The sequence below is a fragment of the Apodemus sylvaticus genome, chromosome 1 (assembly GCF_947179515.1).
Source record: "Apodemus sylvaticus chromosome 1, mApoSyl1.1, whole genome shotgun sequence".
NCBI lineage: Eukaryota > Metazoa > Chordata > Mammalia > Rodentia > Muridae > Apodemus > Apodemus sylvaticus.
Genome location: NC_067472.1, coordinates 88,329,923 through 88,350,197, shown reverse-complemented (window position 1 = coordinate 88,350,197; position 20,275 = coordinate 88,329,923). Strand labels below are relative to the sequence as shown.

The 20,275-nt window shown below is 45.5% G+C and overlaps 1 protein-coding gene across 2 annotated transcripts in view; it reads left to right on the top strand.

Moving 5' to 3' along the window:
• Positions 1–20,275, top strand: part of Xylt1 (xylosyltransferase 1) — a 286,991-nt gene that overhangs the window by 200,894 nt on the left and 65,822 nt on the right. For both annotated transcript variants that reach the window (XM_052200661.1, XM_052200654.1), the window contains 2 exons: positions 11,012–11,184; positions 12,727–12,929. In XM_052200661.1, coding sequence (XP_052056621.1) covers positions 11,012–11,184; positions 12,727–12,929 — 376 coding nt within the window. The remainder of the gene's footprint in view (positions 1–11,011; positions 11,185–12,726; positions 12,930–20,275) is intronic.

The window sequence follows — 20,275 nt, the reverse complement described above, 5'->3', positions numbered from 1 at the left end:
GGTTGGTAGGGCTGCCATAACAACAGAACACAAAATGATGTGCCTTCAAGGAGGTGTCATCCCAATATTTGGAAACTACTAGTCCAAGGTCACAGGGCCAGCATGGTCTGAGCTGTGACAAGAGTTCTCTTCATGAATTGCAGATAGCTGCCTTCCTTGTCTTAGAGATAGTAGGCTTCTGGTTGGCATGCCCTCTTCATAAGGGCACCAGTCCCATCAACCCAGAACTCCACCATTTTGACTTCCTTTGCCCCAATTGTCCCCTTAACTGAGTGCACATCTCCAGCACCATGACACGGTGGGCTTATGACATGGTCGGCTTTAGCATCAGGAATGCCCCAGTAATTCCTGCCAATGGTGTCTTTGATAAAGACAGTATTTCCTGGGCATTGGGGACCAGAAGAGGGGTTTCACAGTGCAAAATTCTTTGGTGGCTTTATAGAAAGAACTGAAATAGTGTGGAGGAGGCAAGGTTGGAGCAGGACATAGAGGCGATGTCCTCCTTTGGAAAGCATTATTTGTAGTAAGAGTCACGATGGCCACCAGGTTCTTTCTCTGCTTCCCAGTATGTAAGTGTGTGGTCTATGACATGCATACTTATTTCTGTGAGTGTACGCACATGGATGATTTCTCAGTCACTTTACATTCTGTGAAAAGGTCTCTCACTGATTTGACCATACTGGCCAATGACCTTCTGGATCTTGCTTTTCCAATCTTCAAGCACAAGCTGCCCATACCCTTTTTTTTGTGGGGAGGAAAGGGGGTGCTGGAGATCTGAACTCAGATTCTCAGATTTTCATTATGGGTAGTTTACCAATTGCACTATTTTCCAACCTCAATTTTTTTTGAATCTGGCTGTTTTCTTGCATGGTTTAGCATGGGTGTTTAGGCCTAACAATGGAATTTGAATCCTAGTTCTGCAGACCAGATCAGCTACTTGCTATGATCTGTCTCTGTTTCCTTATCTGGGAAATGGGGGTAATTAGTTCTATGCCTCTACCATTGCAATGTGGGAAGAAGATGTAAAATTACACACCCAGCAGGGCACAGAGTATCATGCTATCTTTATTATAATGGCCCTTTCATCCTTGGTGCCTAGAAAAGGCTACACCAGCAAGGTGGACCAGATCTCATGGGTTGCAGCCTAGCATTTTCACAGATGATGTGTAGCTGGCCAAGTGACTGGGACCCAGTGAATTGCAGGGAAATGTACCATACGCCATCAATATCCATCCCACCAGTTTCCATTTATTGAGCCGTACATCATTAGAATATCCCTGGGCTCTCCACAATAAAATCAATAAGACGGCGCAGCCACGGGCTGTGGTTTAATAACTCCAAACTTGAATAGGGGGAAAGAAAATCAGTGAGCAGGAAAATGTCCTGAGTGCTTGGTCAGAGAGTAGAGGGAGACTCTTTTTGGTAGTATGGAGGAAAATTGAGAGTGAACCAACCTAGGCAGAGGAAGGGTCTGGGGACAAGAGATGTGACTTTTTAAATATAGTGTGGGGGGTAGGGGGAATAAAGGTAGGTACCAGAAAGTCTGAGCACTTCCAAGGAAAGCTCAATCTAAGCACCCGACTTCATCTCAAGCTTCACAAAGGGCACCTTGCATGACCATTAGGTGCCTTCATTACTGTACAACTACCACCAAGTGTATTGACACAAACTGGGATGTGACAGCCTCCCCAGAGAGTATCATCTTAACAGACTATAGTCTTATGTGTGTATGGTCCATCCTACACCTTAATATCATCACTCAACACAGTATAGTATTTGTAAATTTAGTATTTGTCATAGTGAGACCAAGGAAAGATTATTTATTTATTTATTTATTTATTTATTTATTTATTTTTCCTTTTGTTTGTTTTTCTATGGTGCTGAGAAATGAACCCTGAACCTTGCACATGCTAGGAAGGGCTTGCCCGCCCCTTAGCTATATTCAAGCCCAGCATTGTTTTTTAGATCTTATTTGCTTATGGTTTGATTAAGATGTCCCTGTGGTTCTGGTATGCTGGTGGGGCTGAGAATCCAGTGGTTTTCAATTACCCTTGTCATAACTTACCCCAGGAGGGCTTATTACAGGTCAGATTTTATTCCACCCACTCAGAGTTTCTGACTTGGGAGGCATGGACCAAAGCTGGCATTTGCATGTTGCACAAATCCCTCACTTTGGTGTTGCTGCTATCTGAAGACCACCTTTTAGAGATAGTTGTGAGTCATTACGTCTCAACTAGGGAAGATTTTGCCTCTGCAACTCCATCAGGCATTGGCTAATGAGCTGAGACTTTTTGGGTTTGCTCATACTGGGCAGTTATTCATGGCATCTAGTTGGTAAGGCCGGAACTGCATTAAAGAGCCCTCTGCACACAAATAGCAACAGAGCCAAGCTTGAGAACTTCATCCAGAGGAGGTGGTGGTTAGAAGGTGCTGGAGAACGGACATCTTGGCTTTGGGTGAGCTTAACACAGAGCTGTGGTGAGGGCTGAGTTGCTTGAACTTCTGTTCATCAAAGCCTGACTGAAATGCATATTTAGATTCATGGCAGACTCTAGCCTGACCTCTTGTCCATCTGCTGGCTCTGTGATCATGAGCAAGAGCCTCACCCTCTCTGAGTCTGAGTCAGTGATCAAAACAGATCATTTCCTATGTACATCCTGTGACACCATGCTGGGGAAAGAGCCTGGTAGATGCTTACGTACTATGCTAAAGTGAAAACGAAACTCAAGAGGTGGTTTCCGCACAGATGTCTCCCTCTACTAGAGAGACGACTCCCCTAAAGTCGCACCTCAAATGATTCCCAACAAGCCCTTCCAGTAAACCTGGAGTTAGCAAGAGCCCTGAGCCAGGAAAAGTGAATATTACCTGGACATTTTAAGTTTCTCTGGGACATCAAGGACTGCCTGGCATCACCTGACTGTGACCTGGTCTCCTGCATCGAACAGCAACGCATCCTAGCTGGGAAGGAAGCTGGCACAGCTACGTCTACATCGTCCATGTGCCTTCCTCACCACATGCCTTTGCCACCATCCTCCTGCCCTGCTGTATTTTCACTACAGTAGTTCACTTTGGTTTTTACTAAAGTGGGAGCAGGGCAGACAGAGGAAAGCTTCTGTTCTCCTAGAGCTGAAACTATAGGCAGTGTAAGCTGCCCACTGTGGGTACTAGGAACTGAACTCAGGTCATCTGCAAAACAGTATGTACTCTTAACCTCAGAGCCATTTCTCCAGCCCCACAAGAGTGCTCATTTTTACATGTCCTTTAACATACTTTAAATGCGAGAGAGAGAGAGAGAGAGAGAGAGAGAGAGAGAGAGAGAGAGAGAGAGAGAATAGAATAGAATATTAGGGCTGTAACAAGAAAAGAAAGAATAAAAAGGAAAGGCTAAGATGGTTTTCCCAGAATAGAACTGTTTCTCTGGAGACTTGAAGATGTCTCCCTGACACTCATTGACCTGGAGAAGACCCAGTTGCAGCTGCCATGTTGGGAACTCCTTGGGCACTTAGCTGGCTCCTACCAGAGGCTTTGGCGCTCTAGAGCAAAGAAAGGTCTTTGGCCTAATCCAAAGCCTCTAGGAAAGGAGAGCCCAGCCTCTGGCCAGTTTGCTGGGCGAGCAAAGCCAGCCACGTGCAGGAGTTCAGGCTGGGTCTTGCACGTGTGCCTCTAGGGGTATGTGCATGGCTGAAGCTGTCTGCCCTCATTCGTCAGTCACAAACCATTCTCTGAGCATTCGCCACCAAGCTTAGCTGTGTCCCAGGCCCAGAGGCCAGGATGTTCTACAGAGAACGAAGCACAGGATGACAACTCTCAGGAAACACGACCTTATACCCATAGAGTACCATTCAGGCAGTGTCAATTCCCTGATTGCCTTAGAATCCCAAGTATACAGGTTTTCTCCATACATTTCCAGAACTTTCATTTCTCTCACTGGTAAAATAAAGCATGGGTTCTGAAGCCTGGCAGACCAAGTGCTTTTCTCCAGCCTGGTATCCACTAGAGAGGGTAATTTCTCATTCAGCAGTAGGGGTCTATCATGACACTTGCCTCCATGGATCTTGAGATAATTACATAATAAATTTCAAGAAGGGGGCTGAGGGGGGTTGGCTCAGTCAATGAAGTAAGTGTTTGTTGCTCAAACATGAGGTTCCATCCTCAGAACCCTTAGTCCCGGGAAAGTAGAGACACGAGGATTCTTGGTGCTTCCTAGTTGATCACCTCAGCTAAAACGGTGAGCTCCCAGCTAAGGCAAGAGATTCTGTCTCAAGAAATAAAGTTTAGAGCAGTCAAAGAACATACTTGACATTGATCTTGAGATTTCATATGCAGGAGCCCACACATGCATGCAACCCCCCCCCACACACACACACATGCACAACCCACAGCCCACACAGGCACACAATTGCATAGAAGTCAATGATATAGCTCAATAATACAGCACTTGCATACTATGTATAATGCCCTGGGTTTTATCCCCAGCACTGAAAAAAAAAAAAAAAAAAAAAAAAAAAACCAAAAAACCAACAACAACAACAAAAAAAACATTTCCTAATAGGAAAATTCCTCCCTTCTTCTGATCCTGAAAATGAGCCTGCAAGCCCATAGCTTCTGCTACACCCATCCTTCCTACATGTAACTGGCACCCATCTTTGAAGGGTTGGGGACAGCATGCTCACCCCACATTATCATTGACGCGTCAGTGAGCAGAGAAGTTGGCTGTCTCCCAGGAGTTCTGCTGAGAGAAGCTGGACCCTAAACCCAGTTCCATGAGCCGCCCACGCTGTGTTAAGCTAGCTGTGCCCCAGCTCCCAGCCTCTGACCCAAGCCCATCTGCATGCAACCTCATTCCACTTCTCTTCAGTCCAGAGAACCAAGTAAGCCAGAAAATGACACTCTCCCATGCCAGGAGGCACTTTGAGAATATAAACAGAATCAACAGAGAGACTTGTTGGTGGAGTCTATTCCAGGCCAGTGGCTCCTTCCAGTTGCTTGTGATCAGGGGCAGGCACTGGGGAGAAACATTCCAGCTGTGGGCATTTACTTGTGAGCAGGAGAGTCAGGGTAAGGTCTGTTCTAACCTGGTCATATTGTTAGGAGTCAAGGCAGCCTTGGGCTAGAACCCCTCAGAACTGAGCTGACTATTGTGTGATTCTAACCAATAGCCAATGGCTAAATAGAAATTATATAATTACACTTTATTTGCTGAGCATTTGCTACAGACTTGGCCCTATGCTCAGCACTGGACATAAACACATGGGAGGGAGCTGAGACATCTATGCCTACATCCATATCTGTGGGTATATCTGTATGTATCTGTATAGATAGCTATATCCATTTCATGGTGGAGAACACAAAAAGGCTTGTGGAAATCACATAACACCACCTAAAATCTCAAACTCATCCTAACCACAAGCCAAATCTAAAATCCTTGCATGGGAGTTTATAGAACTCTGTTTAAAAGTACATACTATTCTTTCATGGGACCTGAGTTTGATTCCCAGCACCCATGTTCGTAGCTCACAATCTTCCAACTTCAGCACCAAGGAATCTAACACCATCTTCTGGTTTTCATAAGCACTACAGTCACATTTGCAATCCACACATAGATACATAATTGAATGATAAATCTCTTTATAACCCCAGTGTCTCTATTTCATCTCCAGATTAAAATTCTGCAAGGCAGTCCAATCACAAACATACCCAGCACACATACAGAACAGATATATAGTACCAACCCCCATGTCTTCAGGAACACATTCCAATATAGACATTGCCTAAAGCCAGATAGCACTCCACACTACAACACACTCCTTCTTCCCTGCCCATTCACTCACTGAGTGTCCGATATTCTTATAAAAGATCACAGAGAATTTGCTCTTGGTCCTCAACCTTCTCCTGTAGACTATACCTAGATTATTCATAAATCCCAAATGCAGTATAACTAATTGTGTTTAGAACAAAACAGCAAGAAATGTCTGTACATGTTCAACAGTTGCATATTATGTGTACATGCATGTACATGTCTCTGTGTGTTAGATATGTAAAAGCAAGGGGACCACCTCAAGTGTGGTTCCTAGACATTGTCTGTCTTGAGATTTTTGTTGTTTACCTGTTGGTCTTTTGGTATTCCCCCCGCCCGTTTTTTGAGACAGCATCTCTCCTTAGGCTGGAACCCACCGGGTGGAGATGACTGGGGTGGAGATGACTGGGGTGGAGATGACTGGGGTGGAGATGACTGGGGTGGAGATGACTGGGTGAAGATGACTGGGTGGAGATGACTGGGGTGGAGATGATTGGCCAACAGTGCAGCGTCAGGCATTCTTCTTCCACCTCCTGCACTGGGATTGCAAGTGTGCACCTCCTGGGGGATAGAACTCATGACCTTATGTGCACAAGGCAAGCACTTTACCATCTGAGCTATTTGCCTAGCCTGCTCATTTGCATTTAAAATAAACCTTTTCAGTTGGTAGTCTGGTGGATTCCACAAATGCAGATCCCACAGATACAGAAGAATGCTTGTTTCCTGATTCTTTTCTTCTACACACACCTATGAAAACATTTGGCTTACAGCATGGGCATAATGATAAGTTCATATCAACAACTTATAACTGTACAGGGTGATCACAGGGATACACTGTAAGAGAAGTTATTTAAAACTCCTAGGTTGTTTCCTTCTGGAATTTTTGCACTCAGTTCTTTTGAGCAGAGGGTGACATAACTGAAGTCAAGGAAGGTGTGTGACATGGAGGACAAGGTGGCCTTTGTGGATCTCTTCCTGTCCCCACCTTGACACCCAAGGGTTACATGGTCCTCTTATAGCCCATATAATATTAAATTGGTATAAGAGGCTTAACATGGTCCACCCTGTTACCAGGGGAGCCGCCTGGCTCCTCTCCTCAGTCTTTACTCCTGCACCGCCAACGCACACTTGATATTCTCCCCCATCAGTGTGGCTTTTAGCATTCATCCAGAGTCAGCTTCTCTGGCTGCCTCTAATCACTTTGATTTTTCCACTTAGTTTCTATTTTATGCCACAGGAATCTGATTACATTGTTAAGTTCCTGCCTCTTTCTTAGGAGCTGGACAGAGTGTGAGTTTTAGCTTTTCAGAGTCCCCTGTCTGAAGAGACTCACATGACTCTGGCCACACAACATTATCTATCCAACACATGGAGATCAGTTGACATGCTTCTGAGAACAGCCGCCCCCTCCTTTATATGATGGGGACAGTTTGATGGTACAGAAAGACAGTGTTAGGTATCCTGGGCACAGACTCGATTTGTAACTCAACTTCCTTCCTTCCTTCCTTCCTTCCTTCCTTCCTTCCTTCCTTCCTTCCTTCCTTCCTTCCTTCCTTCCTTCCTTCCTTCCTTCCTTCCTTCCTTCTTCCCTCCCTCCCTCCCTCCCTCCCTCCCTCCCTCTCTCCCTCTCCCCCTCTCTTTCTTTCTTTCTTTCTTTCTTTCTTTCTTTCTTTCTTTCTTTCTTTCTTTCTTTCTTTCTTTCTTTCTTTCTTTCTTTCTTTCTTTCTTTCTTTCTTTCTTTCTTTCTTTCTGTCCCATGGGTGGAACCTACTGTCTTGAGTATGCCAGGCTAGCACTCTACCATTGAACTATATAGCTAGCTCTTGATTCGTAAGACATCCCCTTCCTGTGTATTCCAGGCTGGTCTCATACTGGTGGCTCTCTCCTGATTCACTCTCTGGAGTGTCAGGGGTACAGGTGTGTACCACCACACCCAGCAGCTTAACCACTTCTTAACAAGGACCGCCCTGAGTCACAGCTTCCTTGTGCACTAAGGCCAACTGTCTGCTCCAAGAATTTTTTTTATTACAGGATAGACATTTCTCTTGTATGATCTGATTTGCAAACACTCACTTCCCTACTCCAGAACTAAAGCATCCACAACTGTATGTATCTTTTATGAATATGTTCTGCTCTCTAAGACCGTAAAGAGAATTTACAGAAGGTGGGGGATTTTGTGTTTTTGTTTTACCAGCATCAATGCCCAGGTTGCTTTAAAGGATAGTACAGGATCACTGTACCAGGCTTGGTGACTGCCTGACCCCACTCTTTGGCACCAGACATGTGGACAGAGTAAGATGGCTTTGGACTTGGCTGCTCAGCTTCCTCTCCCACCTCTGCCTTCGCAGTGTGGCCTGCGAAACATGCCAAGCATTCTAAGCCTCAAACAGTGTTAATGCATTCTTAACAAAGACTAAATAACAAATGACTCAGAGCCCCCAACACACTGCTAGTATGTGGCAGGCCCTCAGGAAACAGAAGCTTCTCTGAACCACCACAGCATCCACTCTTCATCAGAATTCATTCCTTCATTCACTCACTCATTCAGCAACTCTGGCAAGAGACCCTGTGACTAGAGACCAAATGAGCATTGGGGATGGTATGATGTCAGATGAGGAGTTGAATGTCTTCCTGAGTTTGGATGGATGGATGAAGTAGGTGGGGGGGTGAATAGATTGATGAAGTGGGTAAATGGGTAAATGGAGTGTGTGTGTGTGTGTGTGTGTGTGTGTGTGTGTGTGTGTGTGTGTTAGAGAGAGACAGGAAGAGTATATGTATTGTACATATGAAATGGGTAGATAGGTAGAGTAATGGATGAGTGGAGAGGGAGACGAATGAAATGGGAAGATGGATGGATGGGTAAATGTAATCAATAGGTTATGGATAAATGGATATCTGAAGCTTTATTGGTCATCTAGAGTCAATTCCTCATCAAATAGAGAAATTCTTTAATAACCCTTTTAGAAGCCTCTAGAACCCTGCCTTCTTACCTCCAGTAACTTACAATGTGTTTCATCAACAAACATCATTGTCAACTTTTCTTTGCAAGGTCTTAGTGTGATTGTGTTGTCTAAGTTAGTGATTAAGGGTACAGTCTCTAAGACCTGGGTTTACAGTTCAGCTTAACTAATTAAAGCTGCATGACCTTGAACAAATCCCTTGGCCTCTCTAAGCCGAGGGTTTCCGTCTGAAGAATGGAGGTAATAGCAACCTTGCTGGGTTGCCAGGACGATTAATGAAATAATGAGATCAAGGCCAGACCAGTGCTCCAAACAGGTATTGTTATTGGGCAGAGCTGGCACGTCCACACTTGAAGCTTTTGTTCTTCACAGAGCACCTGCCGTGCACTGGATCTTACCTAAGCATGATGCATCTGATGTTAATAAGAAGGATAAAGCCCTCATCTCTTGGACCTTAGGCTCTAGCGGAATGCTCAGATAATAAACAAGCAAACACATAAACAACTTCAGATGGTGTTAAATGATGTACAGAAAATTGGAACGGGTAAAGTGAGAGAGAGTGAAGATAATCTTTTTTTGGACTTGGACTGGTGACAAGAAGTTGTAGCCATTCTAAGCTCCACAGAGACAGTGTCCAGGAACGAGGAATCACTGTCAAAACGCCCCCAAGATAAAGGAGTTTGTGCACATAAAAAGCAAGAAATCGAGGGGTGAGCTGGTCACGTGGCTGCTCAGAGCAGAGGTCAGACGAGGGGCTGTGTCAAGCTGAAAGCCCAACCCTGTGGTTTAGACTTTACTCCTGTTGGTTTGGGGGAAGGGGGTTGTTTGGTTTGGTTTGATGGTTTTGTCATTCATAAAAATAGATGAATGATTTATATATAAGTATGCAACCTAGACTGGCCTAGAATTTGTGATCCTCCTGCCTCAGCCTCCTAAATACTGAGATTATAGATATGTGTCACCATCCTGGGTTTGGACATCCTTCATATTAATCTTGTCCTCTAGAAAGAGCCTTCATCTGGCAGCCACTAAGCTTTCTGGTAGCCACCAACGCACTCCCACTCCCAAGCTGCTGACCACCAGGTTGAGTGGTCTGCATGCCTGGGGATCCCAGTCGGCACCCAGGACACCTGAAACCATAGCAATGTTCTGGGCCCCACAAACCCAGACCCTGCCAAGAATAAAGTTAAACTACAAGAGATTAGTTCAGTCTGGGAAATCCAGACAGCACCGAGTCAGTGTAACTTGTAACACACTAAACCAGGTGGGTCCTAAAGTGTAACACACTAAACCACTGGCCTTGGCCCTGGAGATGGGGATTTTCTAAGGCTGATTTTGGGATAAAAGGTATTTGGAACCATTTATCCAGGTGGATTGGGTATAGGATCTGGCTCTCCAAAAGTTACAGATGATAGTCCATAACAGTGGCCAGTTTCCAGCCTGGATGATCCTGGAGCTCAGCTGGGTCATTAGGGCTTAGATAGATGCAGCCTCTCAGAAGAGCTTCCCTCTTCTTGGTTTTCTTCTGGCAACTTCTCTCCATGTAGGAATGGAAAAGTTCTTACCATCTTCCAGTTTGATGTGTAGCAAGAACTGCTTTATCTATTGGCTCCAACAAAACCAAAGCATTGTCTCCTTGGCAAGCTGCCTGTTTGGCCAAGCATCCATCTAAACGGTGTTACACAGAGGGAGTAACAAGTTCTGGCCAGCCAGTCCTGAACTACAGGCCACCTCGGGATTGATAATCAAGGTGATGCTTCCCGCATCCATAGACTGAGCATGGGCAAGAGAAGGAGTAACAGAAAGTGAAAGATAAATGGCTGAGGAAACAATTCAGGTGGAAAGGCGCTTACAGTACAGGGAGAGCGGACCAAGGGCAGATCCTCAGCCCCTGTGTAACAGAGCCAGCCCTGCAATCCTCATGCTAAGGAGGCAGAGACAAGAGAATCTCTATTGCTGTGATGAGCCATCATGACCAAAACTTATGTCAAGTTGGCATAAAACTAGCCAGCACATGGCCGAATTTATGTATCAGCCTTTTCCAACTCCTATGGTATAGAGAGAATGCCATAGCACCACAGAGTCTCCTCCCACCTTGTATATCGACAATATCAGGGTCTAGGACTTGCTTGATTCAGTCGATTCAAGCTCTAGGATTCTATTCTTCCCAGGGGGAAGGGTAGGAGACAATTCCTACTTCCTAAAGGGCAGGTCATCCTCAAGCTCATCTCTATGGTCTTCTGATTTTCCCCAGGCAAAGCCAACAAGAATGTCCAGTGGGATGAGGATGCTGTGGAGTACATGCCCGCCAACCCAGTCAGAATCGCCTTTGTCTTGGTGGTCCATGGCCGCGCCTCTCGGCAGCTACAGCGCATGTTTAAGGCTATCTACCACAAAGACCATTTCTACTATATCCATGTGGATAAGGTAAGGAGCCACTATTCATATCCCTGTGCTGGGCTTCCTCTGTAGTCTGTCTATCCAACTTTGATCCTTCCTTCCACCTCACAAGTCAAGGATGAAGACTAGAGATAGAGCAGCAGCATGTGATTCTTAAATAGTCTGGTTTTGTGTGTATGTTTGTGAGTGTGAGTGAGTAAGTGAGTGTGTGTGTGTGTGTGTGTTAGTTTCAGAATGTTTAGCTGTGGCCCTCAGCTGTTCCTATAGAAAGGCTTGGTTATTTGTTTTTCAGTCTTCCTCGACACATAATAATTACACATATTTATTGATTCAAATTTGATATGTTGCTATATGTAAGCACGGTGAGCCAGTCAGTTCAGAAAATGAGCATATCCATAGCCTCTAATTCTTTTCATTTCTTTGTATTCAGATCACTCCAGATCCTCCCATGGGCTTTTTTTTTTTAAACCACATTCTGCATTACTAGTAGTATTTGTCTTCCTCTTACATAACATCATACACACACACACACACACACACACACACACACACACACACAAGAATTTCCTCTTAAAACCTAACTTGCTGTGTTTTTTACCTCTTCTTCTCCCTGTCTAGTGCCCACTGCCTGCCCTCACAAATCTGTGAAGGTAGCTATCCTAGGAGTGAGCTCACTTTTTCTAGAGAAGTCCAGGCAGTTGAAATATCCTTTTAGACCATATGCTAATCAGTTCTTCCCTTGCCTGACTGCAGCCACAGACAACTGTCAGTCAGTGGGTGTGCCTGTGTGCCAATAAACCTTATTACCAAAACTCACACTTGACTTGCTGACCCAGGAGCCGTCTTTTCCTAGAAGTCCCCATTAATCTGTTGATGTCACAAGATGTGTGCATGTTTAGAACCCTAGAGCAGCTAAGGTGGTAGTGCAAAGGTTGCTCTGAGGTCAAGTTCAGCCCCCTTTCTTCTCAGAAAAGCACACACTGAGGTTCTAAGATAGTAGTGAAATGTTTACCTAGCAAGTACTAGGCCCAGTTATAGTCTTAACACTAAATGAATCCAAAGGGGCAAAAGGGCTATTTTCATCCCCACGATTTATTTCTAGTCACTCCATGATCAGTAAGGGAAAAGAAGTGCTCCTGAAGGACAGAACATACAGCCTCACCTCCTACCAACAACAGAGGGAGTAACAAGTTCTGGCCAGCCAGTCCTGAACTACAGGCCACCTCGGGATTGATAATCAAGGTGATGCTTCCCGCATCCATAGACTGAGCATGGGCAAGAGAAGGAGTCACAGAAAGTGAAAGATAAATGGCTTTTCAAAGTCATTTGAAGTCAAGAAAAGAATCATCAAATTTAGTTAGCTAGCCCCCGTGTTCTTGAGCTTGGTGCCTTGAGATACCATGCAGCCGTCCTCGTTATCATGTAGTGTAGGTCAACATCAGCAACAGCCTGTTCCACTGTGATCAGACACACCAACCACAAGAGAGAGAGGTGGTCTGGATGTCTAGGGGCTGATGTTCTCTGAGCTGTATACTGACCCCCTTTTTTCCTTTTCTCTCCTTGGAAAAGCGGTCCAATTACCTGCATCGGCAAGTGCTCCAGTTCTCCAGGCAGTACGACAATGTCCGAGTCACCTCCTGGAGAATGGCCACCATTTGGGGCGGAGCCAGCCTCCTGTCCACCTACCTGCAGAGCATGCGGGATCTACTGGAGATGACTGACTGGCCCTGGGACTTCTTCATCAACCTCAGTGCTGCTGACTACCCCATCAGGTGAGACAGTCTCCAGCTCCAAGGCAGTCAGTTTCAGGGTCCTGCTTTCTTCCACTCTTCCTGTAACAGTGAGGAAACAGAAAAGCACAGGCAGTCAGCTTCCTGTCCAGTGAAGCATTCTGCCTCCTAAGATGCGCTGTGTTTTCTCTCTGAGATCAGCCAGCATAGCATTCAGAAAGCAGAGGGAAGAAGTGGGAGTGCATTGTGTCCCTAATGAAAAAGGCTAGGAGAAGCCTTATGAATAACAATAGAAGAAGATGAACTAAGGATGCTGCCTTGGAAAGTGTTTCTAGGCAAAGAAGAGCTGGGCCAGCCCTGAGGCGGCATGTACTTGGTGTGCACAAGAGGTAGCTGCGCTTGGAAGTGCTGGAACAGATAGTGAGAGTCTATCCCAAGATAACAAGACACAAGACACAAGGTCAGAGAGTACTCCTAGGGTATGTCATGGAACTGTTACTCCACGCAGAGGAAGGACAGATCTGACCTTGATGTTGAACTCAAAGCAGCCTACTAGAATGGCAGTTGCTTGTAACAGCCCAGGTAAGGTCACATATACGAAATGAGAAAGACCCTAGAATATATTCTAGAGCAAGATGAGTTGGCAAGTAAGAACAGAGCACAGAAGAGCAGGAAGAACATTCCAGACCAGGCTTTGTAAGCTGTGCACTATTGATGTTTGGGCTGGCAAATTCTTCACTCTGGGGCTTCCCCTCACCATGTCAGGTGTTTATCTGTGTCTTTGGTCTTTACCTACAAGCTCGTAATAGCATGGTCTGCCCACTTATATCCTTATCACACGATATCTGAAGATATTGTCAAATGTCCCGTGGGGCCCCAGATCAACTGCAGTTGAGAGCCACCACTTCTTTACATGAGAAAATGTAATGGGAAAAATTAATAAAAACTGAACATTTTCCACCTGAGAAATCTAAAACTGATGGAATTTAGTGAGCAACAGCCAGAGAAAAGGTGACTCTAGCTAGATAAGAATAGGGCAAGGGGTTGTCTTCCAATAAAGGACTGAATTCAGAAATTTCTCCAAAATGCTATGTATAATAACTACTGTGGGAGGGCATTCCTTGAGTCTTTGTAGGGAACCCAGTAGATACATGGCCAAACTGAGGTACGCAATCATACAATGAAGATATGACAAAGCAAGGATTAAAACTAGATCTGTCCGTTTCCAAAGTAAATGTTCTTTCTGTTTGAAATTTACCTCTTGGGAAAATCAGGAGGCTGGGCTGTCTATATAGTTGCGAGCTGCCTAGAAAACACAGGAGAAAGCAGGCCAGGTAGGCGTACCCACAGCTGCCACCCCCTCGTTAGGCTGCTTTGCAATGATTGCAGTCCCAACCCTGGCCACTTACCCAGAAGGGTCAGGGTCCTAGAGGAGGCAGGCTCAGACCCTCACCAGACAGCCCAGCATGGAAATCCAAGGTCAGTTATCAAAGCATCAGCAAGCAGACTTACAGGGACATAAATCCATCCATGTGACACCAAGAGGCAATAACAGATTGTAGCAGAGCACCAGGCATTTGCAAGGTACTCGGTGCACATCAACTGTTGCCATCTAAGCTGCAGCCCAGGTTGCATTTTTTATTTTATCTTTGCAAGGGCCCCAGCTGTCTTTCTCAGACCATGTGCTGAAGGTGTGTTCTTTGTGGCTCCTTTGGCATTACCACTCAGTGTTTGACTCTGTGCCCGGCTTGCTCTTCCTCTATTTCCCAGGTAATTGCCAGGGAGTCTACCCACCCCCTCAGCTTCTTCTGCGCACTCTGTCCTGTCAGCCTCATGGCTAGCACCAGCTCATGCTCCAGGTTCTGCTGTTTCCTCTTGCTGTTGTTTCTATGAAGTCGCCCCACACGAAAACATATGGATTTTGCAGATGAATGGTTTCATCCTGGGCAACTCTGATAGGTTTCACATTCCATCTGCTATTCCATCTGTAGCTTCTAAAACGACTCCTTCCATCCCAGAAAGAATACGAAAGTTAAGAATTTTCCCAAAGAGGAGTGGAAGTACCCACTTTAGACATTTCCAAGAGACTTTGAGGACTTAGGGAGTCTTCATGGACAGAAGCAGCCTGAGGTATCCACTCTGAGCCCCCCTCACCTCTCTGCCCACCATTATTGGGCATACAGACTCTCTTCTAGGTAATTAAGACTCACTGGCTTATAGAGTCATAGACATGTTAGCTCCTGGACACAGGTAGCCATGTGAGTTGGTGCCTACTACTTCAATTGTGTATGCCTCAACTTTCTACCATAAAATTGAGCACCATAGCAGTGCGTTTTGCAAGAGGCTGTTGGGGGAGGGGAGGAAAATGAAAAATGGTCCCACAGAGGCATCGCACAGAGCCTGATGCATAGCAAGTGCTGGGTAAACGCAGGCTGGTCACAGCAGTGGGGTGATGTGTGCATCACAGGCAGGACTTCACATTCCCCCTTCCTTCAAAGTATTTCCTCTTTCCCTTTGATGGAGTAAAAAGCTAAGTGGTCATTTCTTGACTCTCATCTCTTCCCAAGGTGTGAAAAGCAGAGTGAGTCTGAATAGTGTTTCAAGAGAAAACAAGACATAATTTGTGTGTAAAGGAGATTCATGTGTGGGTAATGGACAGGCTAAGTGTGCTCAGATGTCATCCTTTTCTTCTGTTGATGTGGTACTGCCCTGTGTAGGCTCTGGTTGAAACTAGTAAATGCCCAATATATAGTTAGACATGAATCTTCCCAAGTTCTAGTTCTCATCAAAAGGGATCCTAACTGTGTTTCTCATGTCTTACTACCAAGGAAGTAACCATGTCTAGCATCCTTTTGACTAGCCACATGTATGTAGGGATGAGGCCATGAACATTTCTCCCTGTTGTTTGGTTTGGACCTGCACAGAGACATCCATCATTAGGACTTTAGCTTTAGCAAAAAGTAGACGGTTATATATGTCTACAGCTCCTCTCAGGATTCATATTCTGTCTGTGGTGTGTATGTGTATGTGTGTATGTGTGTGTGTGTGTGTGTGTGTGTGTGTATGTGTGTGTGTACGCGTGTGCGCATGTGCGTGTACGTGTACATGTATTTAACAAAAGCTGTTGCCTAAGGGAAACAGTGTTTGCATATTTCAAGCTAAACTTATGATTTGCCTTTTCTGCCTCTTGGGAACACAGAGCCATAACAAGGTAACACATGGGACCCACTATGTAGACATGTAAATTTTGTTAACCACAGACTCAAACCTGTGTCTTGAGAGAGTACCAGTGTTGGGGAATAAATTAGAAAATGCAAGTAGAGGAGACAGAAGGCAGGTGGTCAGGCCTCTCTACGATCTCCCCAAACCAAGTTTGTATGAGACCTAACATGGAAGCACTTCCTGCATATTTATTATATTCTAGAACCTCTGTTAGGGACTGTAACACATATTTTGATTCTCATATTATATATATATATATATATATATATATATATATATATATATATATATATATATATATATATATATATATGATGTATAAGAAGCCTGTAACTTCACAGGCTTACTGTAACAGGCCTACTATAAGTCAAAGATTTGACAAGACCTGGAGCAGAGCTGAGGTCCCCGAAATAAGTGTGGGAACCCAGATTCTGTGCTCAGTCTTTCCTATGTCGACATCCCTTCCATCCCTCATTAGCCCTTGGGGGTGGAAGAATCCCTGTGACAGACACCAAGTGGTGGCCACAGACATGAGTGCACAGCCCATGAGTCATAGCACTTTGCGGGTGCCAACCTTCCAAAGATGCTGTGGGCAAGGTGTATTTCTAGTGTAATTCTTGCTTACTCCTGGTTCTCTGCTGAATAGGAGAGCTCTCTCCAGAAATTCTAGTTGCCTGGGGCAGAATCAGAGTTACAAATAAAAATCAGAAACTCGGTTTGAAATCTAAGCCTCTTTTATCTTCTTCCTCATTGTCTTACTGCCCAACCTCTTGTATAGTAATTCAGGGGTGTCTTGGGGATGGAAGAGTGAAAACCAGCCTAGTGAGGCCAGTGGAAAGAACCCTTTATACCCATGGATGAATTCAGCAGATGGAACTCCTTCTAAAAAACCCAGTGATTTCCTAGGTCTACTGTCAGTCAAAATCTTGACAAGAACCAGTCAAGTTCTTGTGATCTGCTGAGTGGATCTGTAGGTCAAACAGAAGAGCTAACAGAGCAGGGCCCTGAGCTCACTTGTTAATCTGTTGGTGCCTTGGTACCTACACTGGAAAGCTTTGAGGGAAGAGATCTTATCTCCATCTTGGCTATGGAAGAAGAGATGGGAGGGCCCACATGGAGGTGGGAAGACCATGGAGAAGGCCAGTGCTTCTGATGCTCCGGAACCATGGCAACAGAACTGCTGTCAACCTCCAGGCAGAGGCAGGCATCCAGAAGCCATACGAGCCTCCAGACCCCATGCAGCCATTTAGCCTCACAGCTAATACAACCAGGCGGCCACCTTCTGCCTGGGGAGCTAGAGCCCCACACCTGCACAGGCAGCCTCCTTCAGGAGACTCACAGAGCATTTCAGTAGGAGATGGAGCAAGGAACAGAACAGCCCAGTAGCCTGAGAAGAATTTGGCAGAGCAGGTTCACGAGAGTTGCTTGTGAGGCAGAGAAATCACAGCCTATAGATTAGAGCAGAAGGTTGGATGGAGGTGTCTTCTCTTTGCTTCCTCATCTGTTTTATAATTGTGGTGACACATGTGTAACTTGAAGCTTACTATCTCTGCCATTTGTAAAGATGCAGATAAGTGGTACTGAGTGTGTTCCTGTTGGGCAATCATCATACTCATCAGTCGCCAAGGACTGTCTTGACCTTGAAAGCCAGCCCCCCTCCCACCACCACCACTAGCTTCAGTCCTTGGCAACAGAGTTTGCTAACTCTGTGGACCCCGTGTGAGTAGAACCACGCAGCGCTTGGTTTGCAACTGTCTTATTTCACTTAGCAGAATGTCCCCAAGGTTCAGCTTGTGTCAGAATGTCCATCCTTTTAAAAGCTGAATGTTTTCTGTGTGGTCACACGGACTGATTCTAACTTTAGACTGTTTTGAATCAGCATAGATGTAAAGCTATCTCCTCAGGACCCTGTCCCTGTTTCATAACTGAGTTTGTATATTGCTCAATCATATAGTAATTCAATCTTGGTCTTTTTGAGTACCAACCATAATGCTGTCCGTAGTGGCTTCACCATTTTGCGTTCCCACAGCACTCTGTGAGAGTTCTGGCTTCTTCGCATCCTCTTCAACACTGTTTGATTTGTTTGTGTAAAGTAACTATCCTAACATTTCAGAGTCTCTCTTGTCCTTTCCAAGTACTTAAACCCTTCAAACAAAAGCCCAAGAACCTTCAGACAGCTGATAGACCTATTTGTAGACCAGATAGGGAGCTGTCTCCCAAAAAGAGAGACTTGCAACCCATTCTTTTGATGGTGGTGATGGTGGTGGTAGGGGTGGTGTCAGCCGAGGCGGTGGCAGTAGATCCATACTGTAAGTATGGATGCACATGTGCCATGGCAATCAGAGGACAAGCTCATGTCTGTCCTCCTCTTCCATTTTGTTTGATACAGAGTCTCCTTTTCACTATTACCTATTCCAGGCAACCTGGTTCATGAGCTTCCAGGAATTCATGTTTCCTCCCCTTTCATCTCACCACAGGAGTTCTGAGGTTACAGACACTCATTGCTGTGTCTTTCTTTACATGAGTTCTAGGGATACAAACTCAGCTCTGTATACGTGCATGGTGAGTGTTCTACCCACTGAGTCATCTCCCCAGTCCTCAAGCGATCCTTCTAGAATATCACCTCAGCCCACATCTAAGTTCAGGTCTCCCCATTTTTCTGAGTGTCTCCTGTTCTGGTCATGGGCAGGTAGAACTTTGTGAACTCTTTCTGGGGCTGCTGCCCCCAGCACCCACTCCCATAGCCTAAGTGTAACCTAACAGAGACTCTCATATGCATCCTCACTTCTGATGCCCTCCATCCCCAGCCAGGTCAAACCATCATCTACTGAGCCCCACCCAGAGACCCCCCCAGGGGGATCACAAGCTAAACCACACCCAGGGAGACCAGAACTTCTGGCAAGCTTTTACCAGGTAGTTCCCCAGGTTGAGGCTCTGGGGGTTGGGGGATACAGCAGGGAGACATTTCTCTCTCATCGGGGCTTGACCATCGTGCTGAGGTACTCAGTAAGGGAATTCTGGGCTATGAGTGATTCTCAGAAACCCAGGGCTCTGTTTTGGACCTACTGATTACATATTCCCTACGTGTAAGTATCTCTGTACATTTAAATCTCTGCATATGGTTGTAATACAAGGCAGAGGGCTGAAAGCCACTGTCAGGAGGTGGGGTCAAAGACATTCATCACAGAATTTCAGAATAAATAGCAAAATAACTGCTGTGATGGGAGGTGTGGGTGCTGGAGAGATGGCTGGGTCTGTGAAACACTTGTCAGCAAGCATTAGCTTAATCCCCTGAACCCGGGTGAATGGTGGTGAGTTCTTTGTGATGTTAGTGCTGAGGAGATGGACACAGGTAGATCTGGGCTCACTGGATAGCCAGCTTAGCCCAAGCGTTGACTTGCAGGCTAACAAGAGATCCTGTCTCAAAACACAAGGTGAACAATTCCTGGCCTACAACACCTGAAACGTGCACACGCACAAGAGCACGCACACACAAAACAATAAAATATATGAGCTGCAGTACTTGTCAGGGAGTGTTGCTTTAGGGTGCCAGCTTGGGTCTCTGAGTGTGACCTGTGCTCTTTCAGCATCTGAACCACTTTTGTCTCTGAGTGCTCAGAAATGCACACCCTCTTTCCTGAGACCCTGAAGCCCCAGGGACAAAAACACCCAACCAAATCTCCTCCCAGATAATGTGGGATCTGAAAGGGTGCACCTGCTCAGGCTGCTGCTGATGCGGGGACTGGGATAGTGAGCCTTGCTGGTAATTATGCTGTTAACGGCCTTGTTTGCATCTAGTAGCAAAATAAACATATCTCTAGGCCTGTTATTTTTCCAGCCGACAGCCCACACCCCCCGCCTTTGCAGAAATGTCGTTTGTTTTCCTCTTGCCTGATGCTCAAGCTGTATTTTAGATCAGACAGCTCTTGGGCCTTCTTGAAACTAAGAAGACCCCCCCCCACCATTATCTACTAGACAAAGGGGGGGAAGCTGGAGCAGCTGGAGTTCTCAGACCTCTCTTGAGAGCAGAGGGAAAACATTCATGTTCCTCAGGAAGCCACAAGTGGTCACTTGGGTTTAGGATATCATCTTAGTCCCTGCAAATAAGGATGGAGGGAGGATGCACAGCCGCAGTGGAACTGTTGTAGAACAAAGGGCAGGAAATG